At 35.3% G+C, this 22,500-nt stretch overlaps 4 protein-coding genes, 2 non-coding genes and 1 pseudogene across 6 annotated transcripts in view; 4 read left to right on the forward strand and 3 right to left on the reverse strand.

Moving 5' to 3' along the window:
- Nucleotides 1–611: 611 nt before the first annotated feature.
- On the reverse strand, nt 612–2,167 carry LOC135664311 (ATP synthase subunit beta, chloroplastic-like; annotated as a pseudogene).
- Nucleotides 2,168–2,300: 133 nt separating this feature from the next.
- On the forward strand, nt 2,301–4,480 carry LOC135664312 (ribulose bisphosphate carboxylase large chain). The gene has a single exon (XM_065176972.1). It carries the CDS (start codon nt 2,938–2,940, stop codon nt 4,399–4,401), a length of 1,464 nt encoding a protein of 487 aa, XP_065033044.1. The 5' UTR covers nt 2,301–2,937; the 3' UTR covers nt 4,402–4,480.
- A 656-nt stretch (nt 4,481–5,136) lies between these two features.
- Nucleotides 5,137–9,104, forward strand: LOC135664310 (acetyl-coenzyme A carboxylase carboxyl transferase subunit beta, chloroplastic-like). Its single transcript, XM_065176971.1, has one exon. It carries the CDS (start codon nt 5,143–5,145, stop codon nt 6,964–6,966), a length of 1,824 nt encoding a protein of 607 aa, XP_065033043.1. The 5' UTR covers nt 5,137–5,142; the 3' UTR covers nt 6,967–9,104.
- The window catches only part of LOC135664314 (cytochrome f), a 17,303-nt gene continuing 2,558 nt past the window's right edge, over nt 7,756–22,500 (forward strand). The window contains exon 1 of the mRNA XM_065176974.1: nt 7,756–22,500. This exon is cut by the window's right edge and continues 2,558 nt beyond it. Coding sequence (XP_065033046.1) covers nt 9,998–10,960 — 963 coding nt within the window. The 5' untranslated portion in view covers nt 7,756–9,997 and the 3' untranslated portion in view covers nt 10,961–22,500.
- TRNAW-CCA (transfer RNA tryptophan (anticodon CCA)) lies at nt 14,704–14,777 on the reverse strand. The gene has a single exon. It is a non-coding gene; the product is annotated as a tRNA-Trp (tRNA).
- TRNAP-UGG (transfer RNA proline (anticodon UGG)) lies at nt 14,942–15,015 on the reverse strand. The gene has a single exon. It is a non-coding gene; the product is annotated as a tRNA-Pro (tRNA).
- Nucleotides 20,948–22,500, forward strand: part of LOC135664313 (photosystem II CP47 reaction center protein) — a 4,111-nt gene continuing 2,558 nt past the window's right edge. The window contains exon 1 of the mRNA XM_065176973.1: nt 20,948–22,500. This exon is cut by the window's right edge and continues 2,558 nt beyond it. Coding sequence (XP_065033045.1) covers nt 20,948–22,474 — 1,527 coding nt within the window. The 3' untranslated portion in view covers nt 22,475–22,500.

The raw sequence follows: 22,500 nt of genomic DNA on the forward strand, positions 1-22,500 counted from the left end.
TGGGGACTGGGAGTCATTGGTTCAAATCCAATAGTAGGTAGAACTTATTAGATACCGGAGTCGATGAAATGATATCTAATAAGTTTTTCTACCCCATCTTCTTTTTTGTTTTATCAGATTAGACTTGATTGTGTTCAATTGGCAGAATCAACATGTGGTGTATAATAAAGAACTTTTTAAAAACTTCTCTTTATTATTTTGATGTATTGACTTGACTAGTAGGAAATAACATTGACAGCCTCTACTCGTGTCCTAGCTCGTCTGAGAGCTAGATTCGCTTCAATTGCTTGTCTCTTACCCTCAGCTCTACTCAAGTTAGCTTCAGCTATTTCAAGAGCTTGTTGAGCTTCTTGCGGATCAATGTCAGTACTTATTTCCGCATCATTTCCTAAAATGGTGATTTCATTATTACCTATTCTAGCGAAACCACCCATCAGAGCCACCGTTAACCATTGGTCGTTGTTGAGGCGTATTCTCAAAAGACCTATATCTACAGCCGTGGCAATAGGGGCGTGGTTGGTAATACGCCAATTTGGCCACTATTAGTAGATAAAATTATTTCTTTCACTTCTGAGTCCCAAATAATTCGATTAGGAGTCAGTACACAAAGATTTAAGGTCATTTCTTCAATTGCTCTCCTCTTCTAAGTTCATAGCTTTCGCGGTAGCTTCATCGATGTTACCTACTAAATAAAAGGCCTGCTCGGGAAGACTGTCTAATTCTCCGGAAAGGATCAGTTGAAACCCCCTAATTGTTTCTGCAAGACCAACATATTTTCCTGGAGAACCAGTAAATACTTCTGCCACGAAGAAGGGTTGTGATAAGAAACGCTCGATTTTTCGTGCTCTTGCTACAGTTAAACGATCTTCTTCGGATAATTCGTCCAACCCAAGAATAGCTATAATGTCCTGAAGTTCTTTGTAACGTTGTGAAGTTTGCTTAACTCTTTGCGCAGTTTCATAATGTTCCTCGCCAACGATCCGAGGTTGTAACATAGTTGACGTTGAATCTAAAGGATCCACTGCTGGATAAATACCTTGGCAGCTAATCCTCTCGATAATACGGTAGTAGCATCTAAATGTGCAAATGTCGTGGCAGGAGCAGGGTCGGTCAAATCGTCCGCAGGTACATAAACGGCTTGGATCGAAGTTATAGATCCCTCTTTGGTAGAAGTAATTCTTTCTTGCAAAGAACCCATTTCTGTACTAAGGGTAGGTTGATAACCACTGCAGAAGGCATTCTCCCCAATAAGGCGGATACTTCTGATCCTGCTTGGACGAAACGAAAGATATTGTCGATGAATAGAAGTACGTCTTGTTCATTAACATCCCGGAAATATTCCGCCATAGTTAGGGCAGTCAAACCAACTCTCATACGAGCTCCCGGCGGTTCATTCATTTGACCGTAGACTAGAGCTACTTTTGATTCTGCAATATTTTTTCATTAATTACTCCGGATTCTTTCATTTCCATGTAAAGATCATTTCCTTCACGAGTACGTTCGCCTACTCCGCCAAATACAGATACGCCTCCATGAGCTTTGGCAATGTTGTTGATCAATTCCATGATGAGTACTGTTTTACCTACTCCAGCTCCTCCAAATAGTCCGATTTTTCCTCCACGGCGATAAGGAGCTAAAAGATCCACTACTTTAATTCCTGTTTCAAAGATTGATAATTTCGTCTCTAACTGTATAAAGGCAGGTGCAGGTCTATGAATAGGAGATGTTGTGCTAGTATCTACAGGACCTAAATTATCAACAGGCTCCCCAAGAACGTTGAAAATTCGTCCGAGGGTAGCTCCACCGACTGAACGCTTAGAGGAGCTCCCGTGTCAATCACTTCCATTCCTCTCATCAGTCCATCTGTAGCACTCATAGCTACAGCTCTAACTCGATTATTTCCTAATAATTGTTGTACCTCACAAGTCACATTAATTTGCTGACCAATAGTATCTCGACCCTTAACTACCAAAGCGTTATAAATATTAGGCATCTTGCCCGGAGGAAAAACAACATCCAGTACTGGGCCAATAATTTGAGCGATACGCCCTAGGTTTTGTTCTTCAAGTGTGGAAACCGCAGGACTAGAAGGGGTAGGATTGATTCTCATAATTATAATTAAAGTAAAGTATGTCGAAAGTTTTTTTGAATAGTGCCATGCCAAGTCGAAATAAATGTCCGATAGCAAGTTGATCGGTTAATTCAATAAGAAATAAATGGGAGTTAGCACTTGATTTAGTTGGTACCACCCAACCGAATACGATTCAATCGTTTACTCATTCAATTACTCATTCAATGAGTCAATTTTCAAGTTCAGCCAATCCTTCTTTTTTTCAAAAGAAATATTAAGTACATGAAATCACGAGTAAGTCTCTTTCATTTCTCTATCATTATAGAAAAACCATCCGTATTAGATTCTATTATCTATAGAATTCGAACCCGAACTCCATTTATGATTCATTATTTCGATCTAATTGGCCATTGTTCTTTTTTTTTTTTGAATAGATATTGGATTTCCGCCTATCTATTCTTTATACCCTTTTAGGATGAATTATGCCTATTTTCACATCTAGGATTTACATATACAACATATATCACTGTCAAGAGTGAATTTTTCTTAGTATTTGGATTCAAAATAAGAAGGAGATCCATTTGATTTTATTGTAAACTTGCAAAACAAACATTGGGTTTGGGTTGCGCCATATATATCAAAGAGTATACAATAATGATGTATTTGGAGTATACAATAATGATGTATTTGATGAATCAAATACATGGTCTAATAATGAACCATTTCATTTTAACATAACATTGAAATTAGTTGATAATATTAGTTGAATATTTTTTTTCTTTTTTTTTATTTTTATTTTTGTCAAAGGTTTCATTCATGCATAATCTATATCGAGTAGACCTTGTCGTTGTGAGAATTCTTAATTCATGAGTTGTAGGGAGGGACTTATGTCACCACAAACAGAGACTAAAGCAAGTGTTGGATTTAAAGCTGGTGTTAAAGATTACAAATTGAATTATTATACTCCTGACTACGAAGTCAAAGATACTGATATCTTGGCAGCATTCCGAGTAACTCCTCAACCTGGAGTTCCGCCCGAAGAAGCAGGGGCTGCGGTAGCTGCCGAATCTTCTACTGGTACATGGACAACTGTGTGGACTGATGGACTTACCAGTCTTGATCGTTACAAAGGGCGATGCTACCACATCGAGGCCGTTGTTGGGGAGGAAAATCAATATATTGCTTATGTAGCTTATCCTTTAGACCTTTTTGAAGAAGGTTCTGTTACTAACATGTTTACTTCCATTGTGGGTAATGTATTTGGTTTCAAAGCCTTACGAGCTCTACGTCTGGAGGATCTGCGAATTCCCACTTCTTATTCCAAAACTTTCCAAGGCCCGCCTCACGGCATTCAGGTTGAAAGAGATAAGTTGAACAAGTATGGTCGTCCCCTATTGGGATGCACTATTAAACCAAAATTGGGATTATCTGCAAAAAACTACGGTAGAGCGGTTTATGAATGTCTACGTGGTGGACTTGATTTTACCAAAGATGATGAAAACGTAAACTCACAACCATTTATGCGTTGGAGAGATCGTTTCTTATTTTGCACCGAAGCACTTTTTAAAGCGCAGGCCGAAACAGGTGAAATCAAAGGACATTACTTGAATGCTACTGCGGGTACATGTGAAGAAATGATGAAAAGGGCCATATGTGCCAGAGAATTAGGAGTTCCTATCGTAATGCATGACTACTTAACTGGTGGATTCACTGCAAATACTAGCTTGGCTCATTATTGCCGTGACAACGGCCTACTTCTTCACATCCATCGCGCAATGCATGCAGTTATTGATAGACAGAAAAATCATGGTATGCATTTCCGTGTACTAGCTAAAGCATTACGTATGTCTGGTGGAGATCATATTCACGCCGGTACAGTAGTAGGTAAACTGGAAGGGGAACGTGAGATGACTTTAGGTTTCGTTGATTTATTACGTGATGATTATATCGAAAAAGACCGAAGTCGCGGTATTTTCTTCACTCAAGATTGGGTCTCTATGCCAGGTGTTCTGCCCGTGGCTTCAGGGGGTATTCATGTTTGGCATATGCCTGCTCTGACCGAAATCTTTGGGGATGATTCCGTACTACAGTTTGGCGGAGGAACTTTAGGACACCCTTGGGGAAATGCACCTGGTGCAGTAGCTAATAGGGTGGCTTTAGAGGCGTGTGTACAAGCTCGTAATGAGGGACGTGATCTTGCTCGTGAAGGTAATGAAATTATCCGTGAAGCTAGCAAATGGAGCCCTGAACTAGCCGCTGCTTGTGAAGTATGGAAAGAGATCAAATTCGAATTCGAACCAGTAGATAAGCTAGATAAAGAGAAAAAGTAAGTGTGCATAATTCAGTAATTCCTGTTTGTTCTCCTAATTGATTGCAATTAAAGTCGGCCCAATCTTTTCCTAAAAAAAAGATTGGGCCGATTGCCGAATAAAAAAAAAAAGAATGAGCATTCTATACTATGTATTTGCATATATCTTTTATATGTACAGATGTACAGATCTTACCTATATATATACAAGATAAGATCGAAGACTAAACAACTCAATACTTCTATTGTTTGTTGTTGGATCCATAGGATTGGATTAATTATGGATCCTTGGGATTGGTGGACTTTTTTATATCTCCTAGTTTCAGGCCATAGATCAAGCCAAGGGAAAGGCTCCTTTACCCATCCTATATATTGTCTTTTTCGTTCCATGTTAAAATAGAAACTTAATTATTTGATTATACGAGAACAAATTCTTTATTCTTTATTTATAGAAATAAACAACTATCTCTATTTTCGATGAGAATTTGTACATCACATGGAAGAAAGCTGTGTCTTTCTATTTTAAAATTTATAAAAAGATTCTATCAATATATATTGAAGTGATACCTCGGCTTCCCACAAAGGAGAATCATTTCTTTCAATACTTACTCGTTCTTTCAATACTTACTCGTTATTAATTAACAATCCTAATGATTAGGATTAGATTCGTATGCTTAATTCTGATAAGAAATCAAATAGTGAAAGTAAAATGATTATCCATCGAATGTATTGTATTTCATCAAATAGGGGGTAGAAAGACTCTATGGGAAAATGGTGGTTCCGTTCGATGTTGTCTAACGAGAAGTTAGAACATAGGTGTGGGCTAAGTAAATCTAGGTGTGGGCTAAGTAAATCAATGGATAGTCTTGATGGTATTGGACATACCAGTAGAAGTGAACAACCTATTCTAAACGATACGAAGAACGATACGAAGAAAAAGATTCCTAGTTGGAATCATAGTGGTAATTATAGTTTCACTAATGTTGATTCTTTATTTGAAATCAAGGATATTTGGAGTTTGATCTCTGATGACACTTTTTTAGTTAGGGATAGTAATGGTGACAGTTACTCTGTATATTTTGATATTGAAAATCAGATTTTTGAGGTTGACAATGATAGTTCTTTTCTGAGTGAACTAGAAAAAAAACTTTCTAGTTATTTGAGTAGGGGGTCTAAGAAAAAGAATCACTACTATTATCATTACATGTATGATACTCAATCTGGTTGGAATAATCACATTAATAGTTGCATTGATAGTTATCTTCGTTTTGAAGTCAGTATTAATAGTTCTATTTCGGGTAGTACCAACAATTACAGTGACAGTTACTTTTATAACTTCATTTGTACTGAAAATAGAAATAGTAGTGAGAGCGGTAGGTCTAGTAAAAGAACTAGAAAAAATTTCAATGATTTCCATGAAGAGGTGGAATCCGATTTCCATGAAGAAGTAGAATTCCACGAAGAAGTAGAATCCGACTTCCATGAAGAAGTAGAATCCGATTTCCATGAAGAAGTAGAATTCCACGAAGAAGTAGAATCCAATGATTTCAATGAAGAAGTAGAATCTGATTTCAATGAAGAAGTGGAATCCGATTTCAATGAAGAAGTGGAATCCGATTTCAATGAAGAAGTGGAATCCGATTTCAATGAAGAAGTGGAATCCGATTTCAATGAAGAAGTAGAATTCCATGAAGAAGTAGAATTCCATGAAGAAGTAGAATCCGACTTCCATGAAGAAGTAGAATCCAATGATTTCAATATAAATCAAAAATACAAACATTTATGGGTTCAATGCGAAAATTGTTATGGATTAAATTATAAAAAATTTTTTAAGTCAAAAATGAATATTTGTGAACAGTGTGGATATCATTTGAAAATGAGTAGTTCAGATAGAATTGAACTTTCGATTGATCCCGGAACTTGGGATCCTCTGGATAAAGATATGATATCTATAGACCCCATTGATTTTCGTTCAAAAGAGGAACCTTATGGAGATCGTATCGATTCTTATCAAAGAAGGACAGGTTTAGCTGATGCTATTCAAACAGGCATAGGTCAAATAAATGGTATTCCCGTAGCAATTGGCGTTATGGATTTTCAGTTTATGGGAGGTAGTATGGGATCCGTAGTAGGCGAGAAAATTACTCGTTTGATCGAGTATGCTACTAATCGATCTCTACCTGTCATTATTGTGTGTGCTTCTGGAGGAGCACGCATGCAAGAAGGAAGTTTGAGCTTGATGCAAATGGCTAAAATATCTTCTGCTTCATCTAATTATCAATCAGATAAAAAGTTATTCTATGTATCAATTCTTACATCTCCTACAACTGGTGGAGTAACAGCCAGTTTTGGTATGTTGGGGGATATCATTATTGCTGAACCTAACGCCTACATTGCATTTGCGGGTAAAAGAGTAATTGAACAAACATTAAAAAAGGTAATACCTGAAGGTTCACAAGTGTCTGAGTATTTATTCCATAAAGGTTTATTCGACCCAATAGTACCACGTAATCTTTTAAAAGGTGTTCTGGGTGAGTTATTTCAGCTCCACGGTTTCTTTCCCTTGAATCCAAGTTCAAAAATGTAAAGTATAGCACTAGATTCAGTTATTTTATTTGTAGCGAACAAGTATTTAATTCGTCGTAATCAGGTGTTTTCTTTGGTGACATAAGTTCTCCTTGTAATAAGAGACAGAGGTTTCGGATAATTTTTATTTTATATTTTATTATATTTTATTTATTATATTTTAGAATATAGAATATATAGTTTTAGAATATAGAATATATAGTTTCTATCTAGTCATTTTCTATCTAATCATATAGAATTATAGTTGATATTACTTATTACTTATAAATAAATATTATAAATAAATAATATTTATTATAATTTTTTATAATATATTTATAATATAATAATGGCTTGATATAATATAATAATGGCTTGATATTACTTATAATAGATATATCATAAGTAATAGATATATCATAAGAAGATATCTTTCTAATAGATAGAAATATTAAAACAGATAGAAATATTAAATTGAGGCACCTATTCTATGACAGATCCCAACTTACCCTCTATTTTTGTGCCTTTAGTGGGCCTAGTATTTCCGGCAATTGCAATGGTTTCCTTATTTCTTCATGTCCAAAAAAATAAGATTGTCTAGACCCAATGGGACCGAATCTTATCAATTTATTTCAACACTGGATGATAATACAGATATTTATCTCGTGTAATATGGTATGATATGTGGCTCTTTCCGAACACACAAATGAAAGAATCGTTATGCGGATATATGATATCTGCATAAATGCATGTATATGTGAATATAGCTGGTTCAAAATGGATTAGTGAATATTTTAAATAGAAAGTCAATGTATCTAACCAATTACTCTCCTAATGTTTCACATCAGAATAGTGCTAGTTGATGAAAGTTACTTCGGGATCAAGAAAGGTAAAGTCAAATTTATTTGGGTTATTCGCTCAATTCCAATCGAATGCACTGGATCTAGTATAGTATGAATTGGCGATCAGAACATATATGGATAGAACTTATAACGGGGTCTCGAAAAACGAGTAATTTTTGCTGGGCCTGTATCCTTTTTTTAGGTTCACTAGGATTCTTAGTGGTTGGAACTTCCAGTTATCTTGGTAGGAATTTGATACCCGTATTTACATCTCAGCAAATCATTTTTTTTCCACAAGGGATCGTGATGTCTTTCTACGGGATCGCGGGTCTATTCATTAGCTCGTATTTGTGGTGCACAATTTCGTGGAATGTAGGTAGCGGTTATGACCGATTCGATAGAAAAGAAGGAATAGTGTGTATTTTTCGCTGGGGATTTCCTGGAATAAATCGTCGCATCTTCCTTCGCTTCTTTATGAGAGATATCCAATCAATCAGAATAGAGGTTAAAGAGGGTCTTTATACTCGTCGTGTCCTTTATATGGAAATCAGAGGCCAAGGAGCCATTCCCTTGACTCGTACTGATGAGAATTTTACTCCACGAGAAATTGAACAAAAAGCTGCCGAATTGGCCTATTTCTTGCGCGTACCAATTGAAGTATTTTGAAACGAACTGAAGTGAAGAATAAAATGAAGAATAAATATTTTCTCAAGATGGGGGAAGGAACTTGCTAATTCCTCTTTTAATACAACTGAAGTTTCTTCATTCTTTTATACTAGAAAAAGGTCTAATCTAACTAACGAATCTAATCTAATAAGTATAGATATAAATTCATCAAACCTATCCGAACATGTATTTCGTAATACAGAATTCATCTTTTTAGGCCCAAGATTTGGAATTGATACCCTTTTCTGGTTAGACGGTGAAACATTTCGAAAGAATTAATTGATCCAGGGGGAGTTTTTTCGTCTCGAAACTCGATTCGTTACTTCAAGTGGGTTTTCGAGTATTCATCGAAAGGAACAAATGAAAATAAAATTGGTTCAAATTTGCCCAATTGAGATATCTGGAATAATATTTATTTCTTTTTTTCTCATTTTCATCCGAAAAGAACTCTTATTCTATGTCTATATTCCTTCTAAATCAAAAAAAAAATAAAATTATTACACAATAATAGGAAAGGAATAGACCCATAGGTCAATACCTTGTTATACAACTCGTGCTTCAAAGAAATATCAGATCAGATAGAGTCAACGAATGAAGCAGGTTCATTAACAATTCAATTCACAGAAAAAAAAAAATGAAAAAAAAGAAAGCATCGGCCTCCCTCCCATATCTCGCATCTATAGTATTTTTGCCCTGGTGGGTCTCTTTCTCATTTAATAAATGTCTGGAACCTTGGGTTACTAATTGGTGGAATACCAGGCAATCCGAAAATTTTTTGAATCATATTCAAGAGAAAAACGTTCTGGAAAGATTCATAGAATTAGAAGAACTATTCCTATTGGACGAAATGATAAAGGAGTACCCGGAAACGCATATACAAAAACTTCATATAGAAATACACAAGGAAACAATACAATTAGTCAAAGCACACAATGAATATGATCTCCATATCATTTTGCATTTCTCGACAAATATAATCTGTTTCGCTATTCTAAGTGGTTATTTTATTCTGAGTAATGAAGAACTCGTCATTCTTAATTCTTGGGTTCAGGAATTCCTCTATAACTTAAGTGACACAATAAAAGCTTTTTCTATTCTTTTAGTTACTGATTTATGGATCGGATTTCACTCGACCCATGGTTGGGAACTAATGATTGGTTCGGTCTACAACGATTTTGGATTGGATCATAACGATCAAATTATATCTGGTCTTGTTTCCACTTTTCCAGTTATTCTAGATACAATTGTGAAATATTGGATCTTCCTTTTTTTAAATCGTGTATCTCCTTCGCTTGTAGTAATTTATCATTCAATGAATGAATAAAGAACTCATTTGATCTTATTATATCAATCAAATCAGAATCTTTCTTCGTGTATAAAGAAAGTATTTTCAATTTGACTTAATTCTTTATACTTTTATCTGTTCAAGGTATTCGTCCTATATTCCAGTACAATTATTCCAGTACAATGACAGACTCGTGTATAGGGAACTATACTAGCTACCTATCTAATTTATTGTAGAAATTCGGGGATCAATGATTGGACATGCAAAATAAAAATACTTTTTCTTGGGTAAAGGAAGAGATGACTCGATCCATTTCTGTATCGATCATGATATATGTAATAACTCGGGCATCTATTTCAAATGCATATCCCATTTTTGCGCAGCAGGGTTATGAAAACCCGCGAGAAGCAACGGGACGAATTGTATGTGCCAATTGCCATTTAGCTAATAAACCCGTGGATATTGAAGTTCCGCAAGCTGTGCTTCCTGATACTGTATTTGAAGCAGTTGTTCGAATCCCTTATGATAAGCAACTGAAACAAGTTCTTGCTAATGGTAAAAAGGGGACTTTGAATGTGGGGGCTGTTCTCATTTTACCCGACGGATTCGAATTAGCCCCCCTTGATCGTATTTCTCCTGAGTTGAAAGAAAAGATAGGAAATCTGTCTTTTCAGAGTTATCGTCCCAACAAAAGAAATATTATTGTGATAGGTCCTGTTCCCGGTCAGAAATATAGTGAAATCGTCTTTCCCATTCTTTCCCCCGACCCTGCTACGAAGAAAGACGTTCACTTCTTAAAATATCCCATATACGTAGGTGGGAACAGAGGAAGGGGTCAGATTTATCCTGATGGTAGCAAAAGTAACAATACAGTCTATAATGCTACATCAGCAGGTATAGTAAGCAGAATAGTACGTAAAGAAAAAGGGGGATATGAAATAACCATAGTTGATGCATCGGATGGACATCAAGTGGTTGATATTATACCTCCAGGACCAGAACTTCTTGTTTCAGAGGGTGAATCCATCAAGCTTGATCAACCATTAACAAGCAATCCCAATGTGGGAGGCTTTGGTCAGGGAGATGCAGAAATAGTGCTTCAAGACCCATTACGGGTCCAAGGTCTTTTGTTCTTCTTGGCATCTGTTATTTTGGCACAAGTTTTTTTGGTTCTTAAAAAGAAACAGTTTGAAAAGGTTCAATTGTACGAAATGAATTTCTAGGTGCAGAGATTCCTTAACATCAAGTTGGTAAAAAGCGCCGAATTTTTTTTGATCCATACAATTATGTATGATCAAAAAATCTGTAAACCTTTTTGGTTGCTTTGTTTATACTTTTTTTTCGTTTTGCGGGATGTCTGGAATTCATTACTTGTATCCTATTCTTAGTAATAGACAATAGACATACAAAGAAAGAGAATACAGAGCAAGGATGGGAAAAATGAAAGAAAGAAATCCTTTTAGGAGGGATTACTAGTCTTACGAGTCTTCTATTCGACACAAGAAAAGGGCGGAAAATCCTTTTTCTTGTGTCGTCTTATATCGAAATAATAATGATTTTTTCTCCTGTTCGTCAAAGATTACCATTCCTTCTTTTCCGGGTCCACCAGAACTCTTTTGGTTAGATTCATAGGAAGTTGTGGACAAACAAAAAGAGAGAAAGGATTAGGGGAATAATTGATTGAGCAAATAGAACTTCTTCAATTAACTTAAACTTTTAACTTAGAGAAATTATTCAAGAGAAATTATTCAAACAAATTATATTATAGAGTTTTATAGAGTAAGTTCTATAGAGTAAGTTCTATTAGTAGTTTAGTATAGAAATTATTTGCAGGATGTCTCATGCGTAGAAATCTATATAATATTGTATTATTCAGAAAATCCATTGATTACTCTTTTCTTGTTTCTTCATAAGAGTTAATATTATGGAGGAAAGGAAGAACAGAGACTATGAATCAATCAATAGATTCAATTCTTCAAAAACATTATTAAGAAACAAAAGAATAGAGTGGTTTGAAACATCAGAGCAAAGGATCCGTTTTGTCATTTCATTTCTACGAATATAATATTTTGATTATGTTGACTGGCCAATTTGTATGTTATGGAATAGATCATAATCTTCCTATAAGAGTAAGAAAAGAACTCAACGGGACCTTATCGCTCTAATTAGACAAAGGAGGGTAAGGTCCCGTTGAGTTCTTTTCTTACTCTTTCATGTCTACAATCCGGTTTATCCGATTACTAGAGAGATGAACCCAACCCAGAATATGAACCGTAAAAGAAAACACCTATTAAACCGATCACAGGAATACCAGTTACAGTACCAACCAGCCAAAGAGGAATCCTTCCAGTAGTATCGGCCATTTCCCCTACTTTCCTCCACATTTTCTCAAATGGTCGTGCTAGAGACAAAAACAGTCATGGATAATTATGAGGATGGTATCTTTCCGAATGGGATAAGAGAATTCCTACTATTCTCTTTCTTTCTTTCAATTGAAGAAATAATTGGAAAATAAAACAGCAAGTACAAAAATGAGTAATAAACCCCAGTATAGACTGGTACGATTCAATTCAACATTTTGTTCATTCGGGTTTGATTGTGTCATAGCTCTATAATTCAAATTAGGTTTATCGTTGGATGAACTGCATTGCTGATATTGACCCCAAAAAAGAAACGGTAGGTACAGCTAGTCCGTGAACAGCCAACCATCGCACTGTAAAAATTGGATAGGTTCGATCTATGGTCATTGGGGGCCTCCTAAAAGGATTTACTAAATTCATCAAGTTGTTCCAAAGAATCAAAACGGCCGGTTATCAATGGAATACCTTGTCGGCTCTCTGTGAAATACTCGTTTGGCCGAGGACTTCCAAACACGTCGTAAGCTAAACCCGTACTGACGAATAACCAACCCGCAATGAATAGGGAAGGTATAGTAATGCTATGAATGACCCAGTATCGAATACTGGTAATAATATCAGCAAAAGAACGTTCTCCCGTGCTTCCAGACATTCTGAGCTCCACAAATTTTTGTACATTCAAAAAAGGGAATCGATTCCTTGAAAGATGGGATCAGTAAATGGAAAACTACTGATATTGCATCTTTGTGAGATCGTCAATTTTGTACCAAAGGTTTATTTCAAGTATACCGAATCAGTATAGCTATCCTTCCTCTGGCACAGCAACGCAGTCTCGATCGGTACCGAAATGCTACATAATTCTTTTCTTCTTTTTTTGTTCCTTGTCTATGCATAACTCTATGTTATTCAATAGATCAATAGAAAATTACTCAAATTCCTTATAAGATTTCCATTATTGGATTCATAATAGAAAGTAAAGATCTTGGAAAAGCGTGAATCGATGGTTTCTAATAATTTATGAAGCATATTATAATATTCACACAATTCAATTATATGTATGCGAAATCTATAATAAACCCATTTTTTGGTTAAAAGTTTTTTTGTTCAAATCTTTTTATTTCAAGTAATTGGTTGGTCGTATAATACAATAAATATACTGTAATACAAAATACAATAGTATATACTATATTAGTGAAAGAAACAGAACATGAAAGAAACAGAACCCAGTTGGAACAATCCATATTCGTGATGCAACCGTTATTGTATTAGATCCAAAACAAAGGTTCTTTCTTGACCAAACTAGAAGTATGGAACTCCATGATATGGAAAGACAGAATATAGAATCTAAAAGGATAATGGAAGTTGTTCGTCTTTGAATCGAGTTGGACCTGAAAAAAAAGAATAAAAATATAAAAATGAAAAATAGAGTAAAGGTTTTATTTTTTTCGATAGATCGTGGGACACCTTTTTCTTTTCATTCGAAATATTATGTTATGGGCAATTAAGCAACCTATTACTGTACTGAGTCCAATGAGTTAAAATAAATAAAAGGTAAATAGTATCAGGCCGTTCGTTCCAAAAAGGATTAGATCCTATTGAAATAGAAAGGAAATGATTAAAATGGAATTTTCAAATCCAATTCTTTTATTCCAAAATTACTTAAATTACTTATATTTTATTTAATATTTTATTTAATATTTAAGTATAAGTCCATAAGTAATTTAAGTTTTGAATGAAGTTACACGGCACAGTTCTTAATTACTATTACTTTTACTTATACTTTATATTTTACTTACTTTTACTATTACTTTATTCAACTCACAAATACTTTATTCAACTCACAAATTCCACAATGAATCTGTTGATTCCGAATCATAGGATCGGTCAATGTCACAGCAGATGAATCGAATTTTTCTACCTATGTCACTCTTAGTTAGTCTTATCTATAATGACTGATGAATCCAGAATTTTCAATTGGAACTAAACTAATTCTGTCAATTGATTTTTTCTTGCCGTCGTATTTTGTAAAAATTGAAACTTAGGTAAGTGTTTTATCAACATATGTAGCAAAAGAACATATCTAATTTAGCTCTTTCATGCTTACTATAACTAGTTATTTCGGTTTTCTACTGGCTGCTTTAACTATAACCTCAGCTCTATTCATTGGTTTGAACAAGATACGACTTATTTGAAATGAATTGAATGAAAAATTGATAAAAACGAATATTTCTCTGAGATTCCGGGTATTCTATGGTTCTTTCTCACATCAATTGCCAATTCTTGGTCATTGAGATTCACGGATAATTCAGATTAATATTTAGGGATAGATCTTACCTTTCTTTTTATCCCCTTAAACAAACCGAAATGATTGAAGTTTTTCTATTTGGAATCGTCTTAGGTCTAATTCCTATTACTTTAGCAGGATTATTCGTAACCGCATATTTACAATATAGACGTGGTGATCAGTTGGACCTTTGATTGAGTAATATTTCTTTCTTTTTTTGATTGACCTCCTGCAGGAAGGAGGTCAAATTCAAGTTACAATTCAACTTTTTGTTTTGTTAAATTATTAATTATTTTATTGTGATTCGACATCAAATAAACCGAATCACGCTCTGTAGGATTTGAACCTACGACATCGGGTTTTGGAGACCCGCGTTCTACCGAACTGAACTAAGAGCGCTTTCTTATCCTTATGACAGGAGATACGACTGTACTGTAAAGAAAAGTAATTTTTCTACCCCCAATACGTCTTGCATACATATAGTATGCAAGACCGGAAGATTATGTCCAATTTTAATCGATCTCAATGAATCCCTCGTTACTGCCCATGGGAGAAGTAATAGGTAGGGATGACAGGATTTGAACCCGTGACATTTTGTACCCAAAACAAACGCGCTACCAAGCTGCGCTACATCCCTTTTCAAAATTGTTGTACAGTTTCATTGTACAAAATCCCTGTCTTGTTTTCCATATCGTCATTTTCTCCTCCATCTATATACAATTTTCTTGTCATTTCTTCTTTTTGGTTTCATATAATAAAAGAATTATATACATCTGAAACCTAACGTATAAAAAAGTTAATATTTATCAGTAATGCTCAGGAACAAGGGATTAGATTTTTTTTCTTTTACAAAAAAAGAAAAAAATCTATTGCTTCATTGTACATATCTATTTTAGTTAGGAATCCTGTTTAGTTAGGAATTCCGTGTAAAAAAATACAAATGATCTTGAACTACAGCATCTGACCATATATGTATTACAATCCATAATAGAAGGAGGATTTTCAATGCGAGATATAAAAACATATCTCTCCGTGGCACCTGTGCTAAGTACTCTATGGTTTGGGTCTTTAGCAGGCCTATTGATAGAAATTAATCGGTTATTTCCGGATGCCTTGTCATTCCCCTTTTTTTAATTCTAGTTATTGATTGATATGCGAAGAAATGAAGAAAATTAGAGATACAATTCCACGTGACTAAAATTTCGAATTTCGCCCCTATTTTTTCAGTTCTTTAGGATAGGAAGGAAAAGAAAAAAGTGTATTGAACCTCAGCAAAAATGTGGTAGATCGAAGATCGAATTTTGGAGAACAGAAATGAAAATGTGGATCCAGTCTACGGCGAGTTCCACGAAATCATAGCATAGAAAGAAGATATTTAACTTAAATAATAAATAAAATAAATATTAATAAAATATTGAGATTTAGGATAGGAACAATTGAGAGTTAGAAAGAAATTGTATTATTTAATTATTACTCCATTAAATTATTACTTTATTATTCTAGTAAAATTGTTACTCCATTAATATAATATTAATTATCATTATATAATGAAATGATAATTGCAACGAAATACTTAGAAATTCCATTTCTAGTTAGTAACTTCTATCGATTTTTTTTGTTCTTTTCTTCTTCTTCAGCTCGGATCGAAAATAGAAGAGTTAAGCCGATCCAAAATTCAAAGGAGGTTCATGGCCAAGGGTAAAGATGTCAGAGTCATAGTTATTTTGGAATGTACCAGTTGTGCCCGAAATGATGTCAATAAAGAATCGCCAGGTATTTCTAGATATATTACTCAAAAGAATCGACACAATACGCCTGGTCGATTAGAATTGAGAAAATTTTGTCGCTATTGTAACAAGCATACGATTCATGGAGAAATAAAGAAATAGATCGAACAGAACGCGTGTGCGCTCTCGCCAAGGAAGAGGAAGAACTTAACATATATTTAGAAGAACTTAACATATATTTAACATACTTAACATATATTTAACATATAATATACATAATGTATAATATACATAATGTATAAGATATATAATATACATAATGTATACAAATCAAAGCCTATTTTGGTCGGATCTGAACTGAAGTGAATAAAGAAATAGAATTTTAGAAATAAGGAATAAACCATGGATAAATCCAAGCAATCTTTTCGTAAATCCAAGCGATCTTTTCGTAGGCGTTTGCCCCCAATTGGATCGGGGGATCGAATCGATTATAGAAACATGAGTTTAATTAGTCGATTTATTAGTGAACAAGGAAAAATATTATCTAGGCGGGTGAATAGATTGACTTTGAAACAACAACGATTAATTACTATTGCTATAAAGCAAGCCCGTATTTTATCTTTGTTACCTTTTCTTAATAATGAGAAACAATTTGAGAGAGCCGAGTCGATCCCCAGAACTACTGGTCCTAGAACCAAAAATAAATAGACATACTCTTCAATTGACTCAAAACTCCAATTGTAACTCAAGCTCAGATTGATGTTTTGTTCGAAAAGGCCTAGAATCTAGAGCGGGTTCCTGTGTTATAAGAAACAAAAAATGGAGAAAATTTTTTTTATTGAAACATATTCGTTCATTCCTATTACTATCTTAATTTCTTTTTATTCTATTTTCCCGGAGTTCCTTCTCCGGGGAATTCTGTTTCAATCATTCCTGTACTGTATATTACTTTAGAATCTACTTTATTTGATGATCTTGTTGGAAATCATGTAAAGACAATTCTTATTTGATATAGCTATTTGTGCAGGTATTTTACGATTAAGAAGCAATTGCTTCTTGTACAGATTGTGTATTAATCTACTATAACTATACAATACCTTATTATCACGAGTTACTGCATTTATCCGAGTGATCCACAAACGACGAAAATCCCTCTTTTGCCTGCCTCTATCTCGATGAGAGGAAGCCAAAGCTCTCATTTTCTGTTGAGTAATCGTTCGAGTAAGTCTTGAATGAGCTCCTCTAGAGGTTGATGCAAATAAACGAATTTTTGTTCGACGTCTCCGAGCTGTATATCCCCGTCTAACTCTGGTCATTGAATCAAATTAAACCTTAATGAATAACTAATTGATTTCGATTCTTTCAGTCATCCTTTTCCCCTCTCACGGTCGATTAATAACAAAACGGATTATTCCGATATATAAAATATAAATTCCAATGGCTTTTGCTACTATAACCTTCCTGACCACAATTTTTTATTCCGTCCAGGCATTTCACCTGCAAATAAGAAATTATAATGATACTCAAAAAAAATAGTGGGTTCCATCGTTTCTATGGTTACTTCTTAAACGGTGAGGTCCTCTCTATACACCGGAGCCTCTTCTTTCATTTAACCAAATGGTATTGTGAACTTGTATAGTTCACACTCTTTGGCTCTACCCATCAATTATAGAGTAATAACTCTTTTCACACTAAGAGTTATCTATACAGTGACGGCATTTAATTAGGAAAGTTGGCTAGGTAGCTGACCCTCTTAGTCCGCTCTTTTAACAATAGGCGCATAATCTTTTTGCTTCTTATAATACTATTTCCTCCGCTTAATGGATAACTATTTGCTACCAATGGGGAATTGCTTTTCATCTCAAATCTAGGTGATTGGATTTGCACCAATGGAAACCATAAATTCCATACACAATATAGGTATATGATAGATCTTTTCCATTTACCCTATTCATTGGTACCGGTCATTGACACTGGAAAAATTGTCTCATTTGTTCGAACTCATGATCTGAACGAGTCGCACATACACCCTAGTACATGTTCCTCGACGCTGAGGACATCCTCTAAGAGCGGGAGATTTCGTAACATTTCTTATCGGCTGTCTTGCGTTTCTAATAAGTTGTTTAATAGTTGGCATGTCGTATATATATATATGTATATATAGAATTAGAATGGAATGGGTTGGTTTAGATCGATCTTAACCTGATGATTGGATTGATGATTATGAATTTTTTCTATTCAATACCAAATCACAGAAAATTCGAATTATGGTTTGAAATGGATTTACACGAAATCCCCGGTATTTTCATTTTCGACCGCTACGAGATCAACAATGCCATGAGCTTGGGCTTCTGTTGCTGACATAAAAACATCCCTTTCCATGTCTTCGGATACAACCCATAAAGGCTTGCCCGTTCTTTGTACATAAACCTTTGTGAGGGTTTCACGAAGTTTCAGTAGTTCTTCCATTTCCAGGACAAATTCCCCTGTTCGTGATTCATAAAAAGAACTAGCAGGTTGATGAATCATGACCCTAAATATATTGATATTGATATAACATCATGAACGGTTCCTCTATCTCGTATGATTGGGCTAATGTAAGGGATAAAAAAAAAATAACAAGAAGAAATTGAACAACCGTACAGGCATCTTCTGTGCGTTGCATACGGCTCCGCAATGGAATTTACTTTTTTCTTCTCTTCTATTCTATCTAAGAAAGAAAGAGAATCCATCTGATTCAGATCGTTGAATGATCCATTTACCACCCTTCCTTTCGTAGGAGTCAAAAATACTATGATGGTTCTGTTGCTTTATATATTTATCTCGTCTGTGATTTAGCAATCCCAAAGTGCCTTTCTGATACGATCAAATAAGGAAAACTGATCTTTTTTTTTTTCATTTTCGTACTCTTCCATAACATAAATATCAGAAAGAAACTTCTGGTGTGGAAGAAAAATGGTTTGTGACGCTGAAATGTACCCCCGACACATAAAATCAACAAATCGGAAATAACCTTTGTTTCATACTACTATCTCGATACAAAATCTCATGTTATGAAAAAACAATAATGGTTTGTTCATATCGAACTCGAAGTGCCATGCTATTATTACTTATTATTCATATTCAATATGGCGAAGGCATAGTCTTTCTTTTTTTTTTCAAATAAAAACTCATTGGCGCCAAGCGTGAGGGAATGCTAGACGTTTGGTAATTTCTCCTCCGATCAGAATGAAAGATCCCATAGAAGCGGCTAACCCCATGCATATTGTATGCACATCGGGTGGCACAAATTGCATAGTATCATAAATAGCTATTCCTGATACTACCCATCCGCCGGGAGAGTTTATAAACAAAAAAAGATCCCTAGTATTATCTTCTATACTGAGATATACCATGAGACCAACAATTTGATTTGAGATCTCGCTATTAACCTCTTGACCTAAAAAAAGTAATCTTTCTCGATGAAGTCGGTTGATTAGGACAAAATTGGTTCCTTTAGGAACTGTACGTGCACCTTTGGATGCATACGGTTCAAAAAAATTGCGAAAAAAGAATCAATGTGTCGATTCCAGTTCTATTTTTTTTTTTTTTTTTTCTGTAATAGGTTTTTGTTTTTCTAATAAAGCTTCCATTTTTAAAAAGACATGAGATGAGTTTTGGCTTCCTTACCTATAAAAAAAGAATTTACTGAACTTATTGAAATTGAACAAATCTCTCTCATTGATGTATTGTTTCATCGACATTCAAATCACGATGTAATTTTCTTGTTTCTGAATGGGCCTTTTCAATTCTTTTAGGTTCATGTTCTACTCCGGGAAAAGATCTGTCCGAATTCCATTTGCACATATAGGGCAAATGGTCTCAGTACCACTTCTTTTTGTTACGACTTTTTTTTTTCAATTCGTTTCATGCCTTTCCCCAATCATTCGATGTACTCATCATACTATTCCGTTGGTTATTGGTTGGACGTTTGAAATCACTCCTATAATAAGGATAAGAATCGTTTATGATACAAGCGGTAATCATACATTACATGGATTACCAATTTGGTATTTTCTGAACGGAGCCTGGATACTTTATTACTTTATTTTATCTGGATACTTTATTACTTTATTTTATTTTTATTTTTCCAAGTCAACCATAAATTCTCCTAATTGATCCTCAAAATAAATAAATTGATCTAATTGCACTTCACGCTCCGAATGATTGATGGTTCACTCAATACAATATTTCTTAGGCGAAACAGAGGATATTTCGATCGAGGGAGAGAACGGGTAAATTCCATATAACCCAATATGTCTGACAAGTCGCACTATAAGTCAACCCAAACTGCATCTTCCTCTCCAGGACTCCGAAAAGGTACTTTTGGAACACCAACGGGCATTAAATTAAAGAAAAAATTGAGTACTATACTTCACTTTAATGTGGAAACATAACAATGGCTTTATCGTCTTCATCCCTTTTTCTGTTTATTGTATTTTATACATAGATTTTTATACATAAATTGGAAGGTTTATTTTATAGAGTAAGACAGAATGAATAAAGAAAAATTTTAACTAACGGATCAATCGTTGGAGTAATAAACAAGTATCTATGCATTCGTTTCCCGAAAGTAGAACTAATCCTCCCATTGCGTATTGGTACTTATCGGGTATAGAATAGATCTGCTTCTCTTTGTTCTTACGAACAGAATTGTTCCATTATTTTCAATGGAACGGAATAAAAATTAACCCTTTCTCATACGGAATCTACTGAAAAGGTTAGATACATAGTATAGTCTTTTCCAATGCGATAAAATAAAGTGACATAGTGTCTATTTTTCTTTGATAAAGGGGTATTTCCATGGGTTTGCCTTGGTATCGTGTTCATACTGTCGTATTGAATGATCCCGGTCGATTGCTTTCTGTCCATATAATGCATACAGCCCTAGTTGCTGGTTGGGCCGGTTCGATGGCTTTATACGAATTAGCGGTTTTTGATCCCTCTGACCCCGCTCTTGATCCAATGTGGAGACAAGGTATGTTCGTTATACCCTTCATGACTCGTTTAGGAATAACCAATTCGTGGGGTGGTTGGAGTATTTCAGGAGGAACTGTAACGAATCCCGGTATTTGGAGTTATGAAGGTGTGGCAGGGGCACATATTGTGTTTTCTGGCTTGTGCTTCTTGGCAGCTATCTGGCATTGGGTGTATTGGGACCTAGAAATATTCTGTGATGAACGTACGGGCAAACCATCTTTGGATTTGCCTAAGATCTTTGGAATTCATTTATTTCTCTCAGGGTTGGCTTGCTTTGGCTTTGGCGCATTTCATGTAACAGGTTTGTATGGTCCTGGAATATGGGTGTCCGATCCTTATGGACTAACTGGAAAAGTACAACCCGTAAGTCCAGCGTGGGGCGCAGAAGGCTTTGATCCTTTTGTTCCCGGAGGAATAGCCTCTCATCATATTGCAGCGGGTACATTGGGCATATTAGCAGGCTTATTCCATCTTAGTGTCCGTCCGCCTCAACGTCTATACAAAGGATTACGTATGGGCAATATTGAAACTGTACTTTCCAGTAGTATCGCTGCTGTTTTTTTTGCAGCTTTCGTTGTTGCTGGAACTATGTGGTATGGTTCAGCAACTACCCCAATCGAATTATTTGGTCCCACTCGTTATCAGTGGGATCAGGGATACTTTCAGCAAGAAATATATCGAAGAGTTAGCGCCGGACTAGCCCAAAATCTGAGTTTATCGGAAGCTTGGTCTAAAATTCCCGAAAAATTAGCTTTTTATGATTACATTGGTAATAATCCAGCAAAAGGGGGATTATTCAGAGCAGGGTCAATGGACAACGGGGATGGAATAGCTGTTGGGTGGTTAGGACACCCCGTCTTTAGAGATAAAGAAGGGCGCGAGCTTTTTGTACGTCGTATGCCTACCTTTTTTGAAACATTTCCGGTAGTTTTGGTAGATGGAGACGGAATTGTTAGAGCCGATGTTCCTTTTAGAAGGGCAGAATCAAAGTATAGTGTTGAACAAGTAGGTGTAACTGTTGAGTTCTATGGTGGCGAACTCAATGGAGTCAGTTATAGTGATCCTGCGACTGTAAAAAAATATGCTAGACGTGCCCAATTAGGTGAAATTTTTGAATTAGATCGGGCTACTTTGAAATCTGATGGCGTTTTTCGTAGCAGTCCAAGGGGTTGGTTCACTTTTGGCCATGCTACGTTTGCTTTGCTCTTCTTTTTCGGACACATTTGGCATGGCGCTAGAACCTTGTTCAGAGATGTTTTTGCTGGCATTGATCCAGATTTGGATGCTCAAGTGGAATTTGGAGCATTCCAAAAACTTGGGGATCCAACTACAAAGAGACAAGTAGTCTGATACAACATTGCTCTGGTATCTTTCGC

This window comes from Musa acuminata, unplaced genomic scaffold, assembly GCF_036884655.1.
Source record: "Musa acuminata AAA Group cultivar baxijiao unplaced genomic scaffold, Cavendish_Baxijiao_AAA HiC_scaffold_826, whole genome shotgun sequence".
Lineage (NCBI taxonomy): Eukaryota > Viridiplantae > Streptophyta > Magnoliopsida > Zingiberales > Musaceae > Musa > Musa acuminata.

Coding starts and splice junctions, on each gene's coding strand:
- LOC135664312 (XM_065176972.1), top strand. CDS start 2,938: ATGAGTTGTAGGGAGGGACTTATGTCACCACAAACAGAGACTAAAGCA.
- LOC135664310 (XM_065176971.1), top strand. CDS start 5,143: ATGGGAAAATGGTGGTTCCGTTCGATGTTGTCTAACGAGAAGTTAGAA.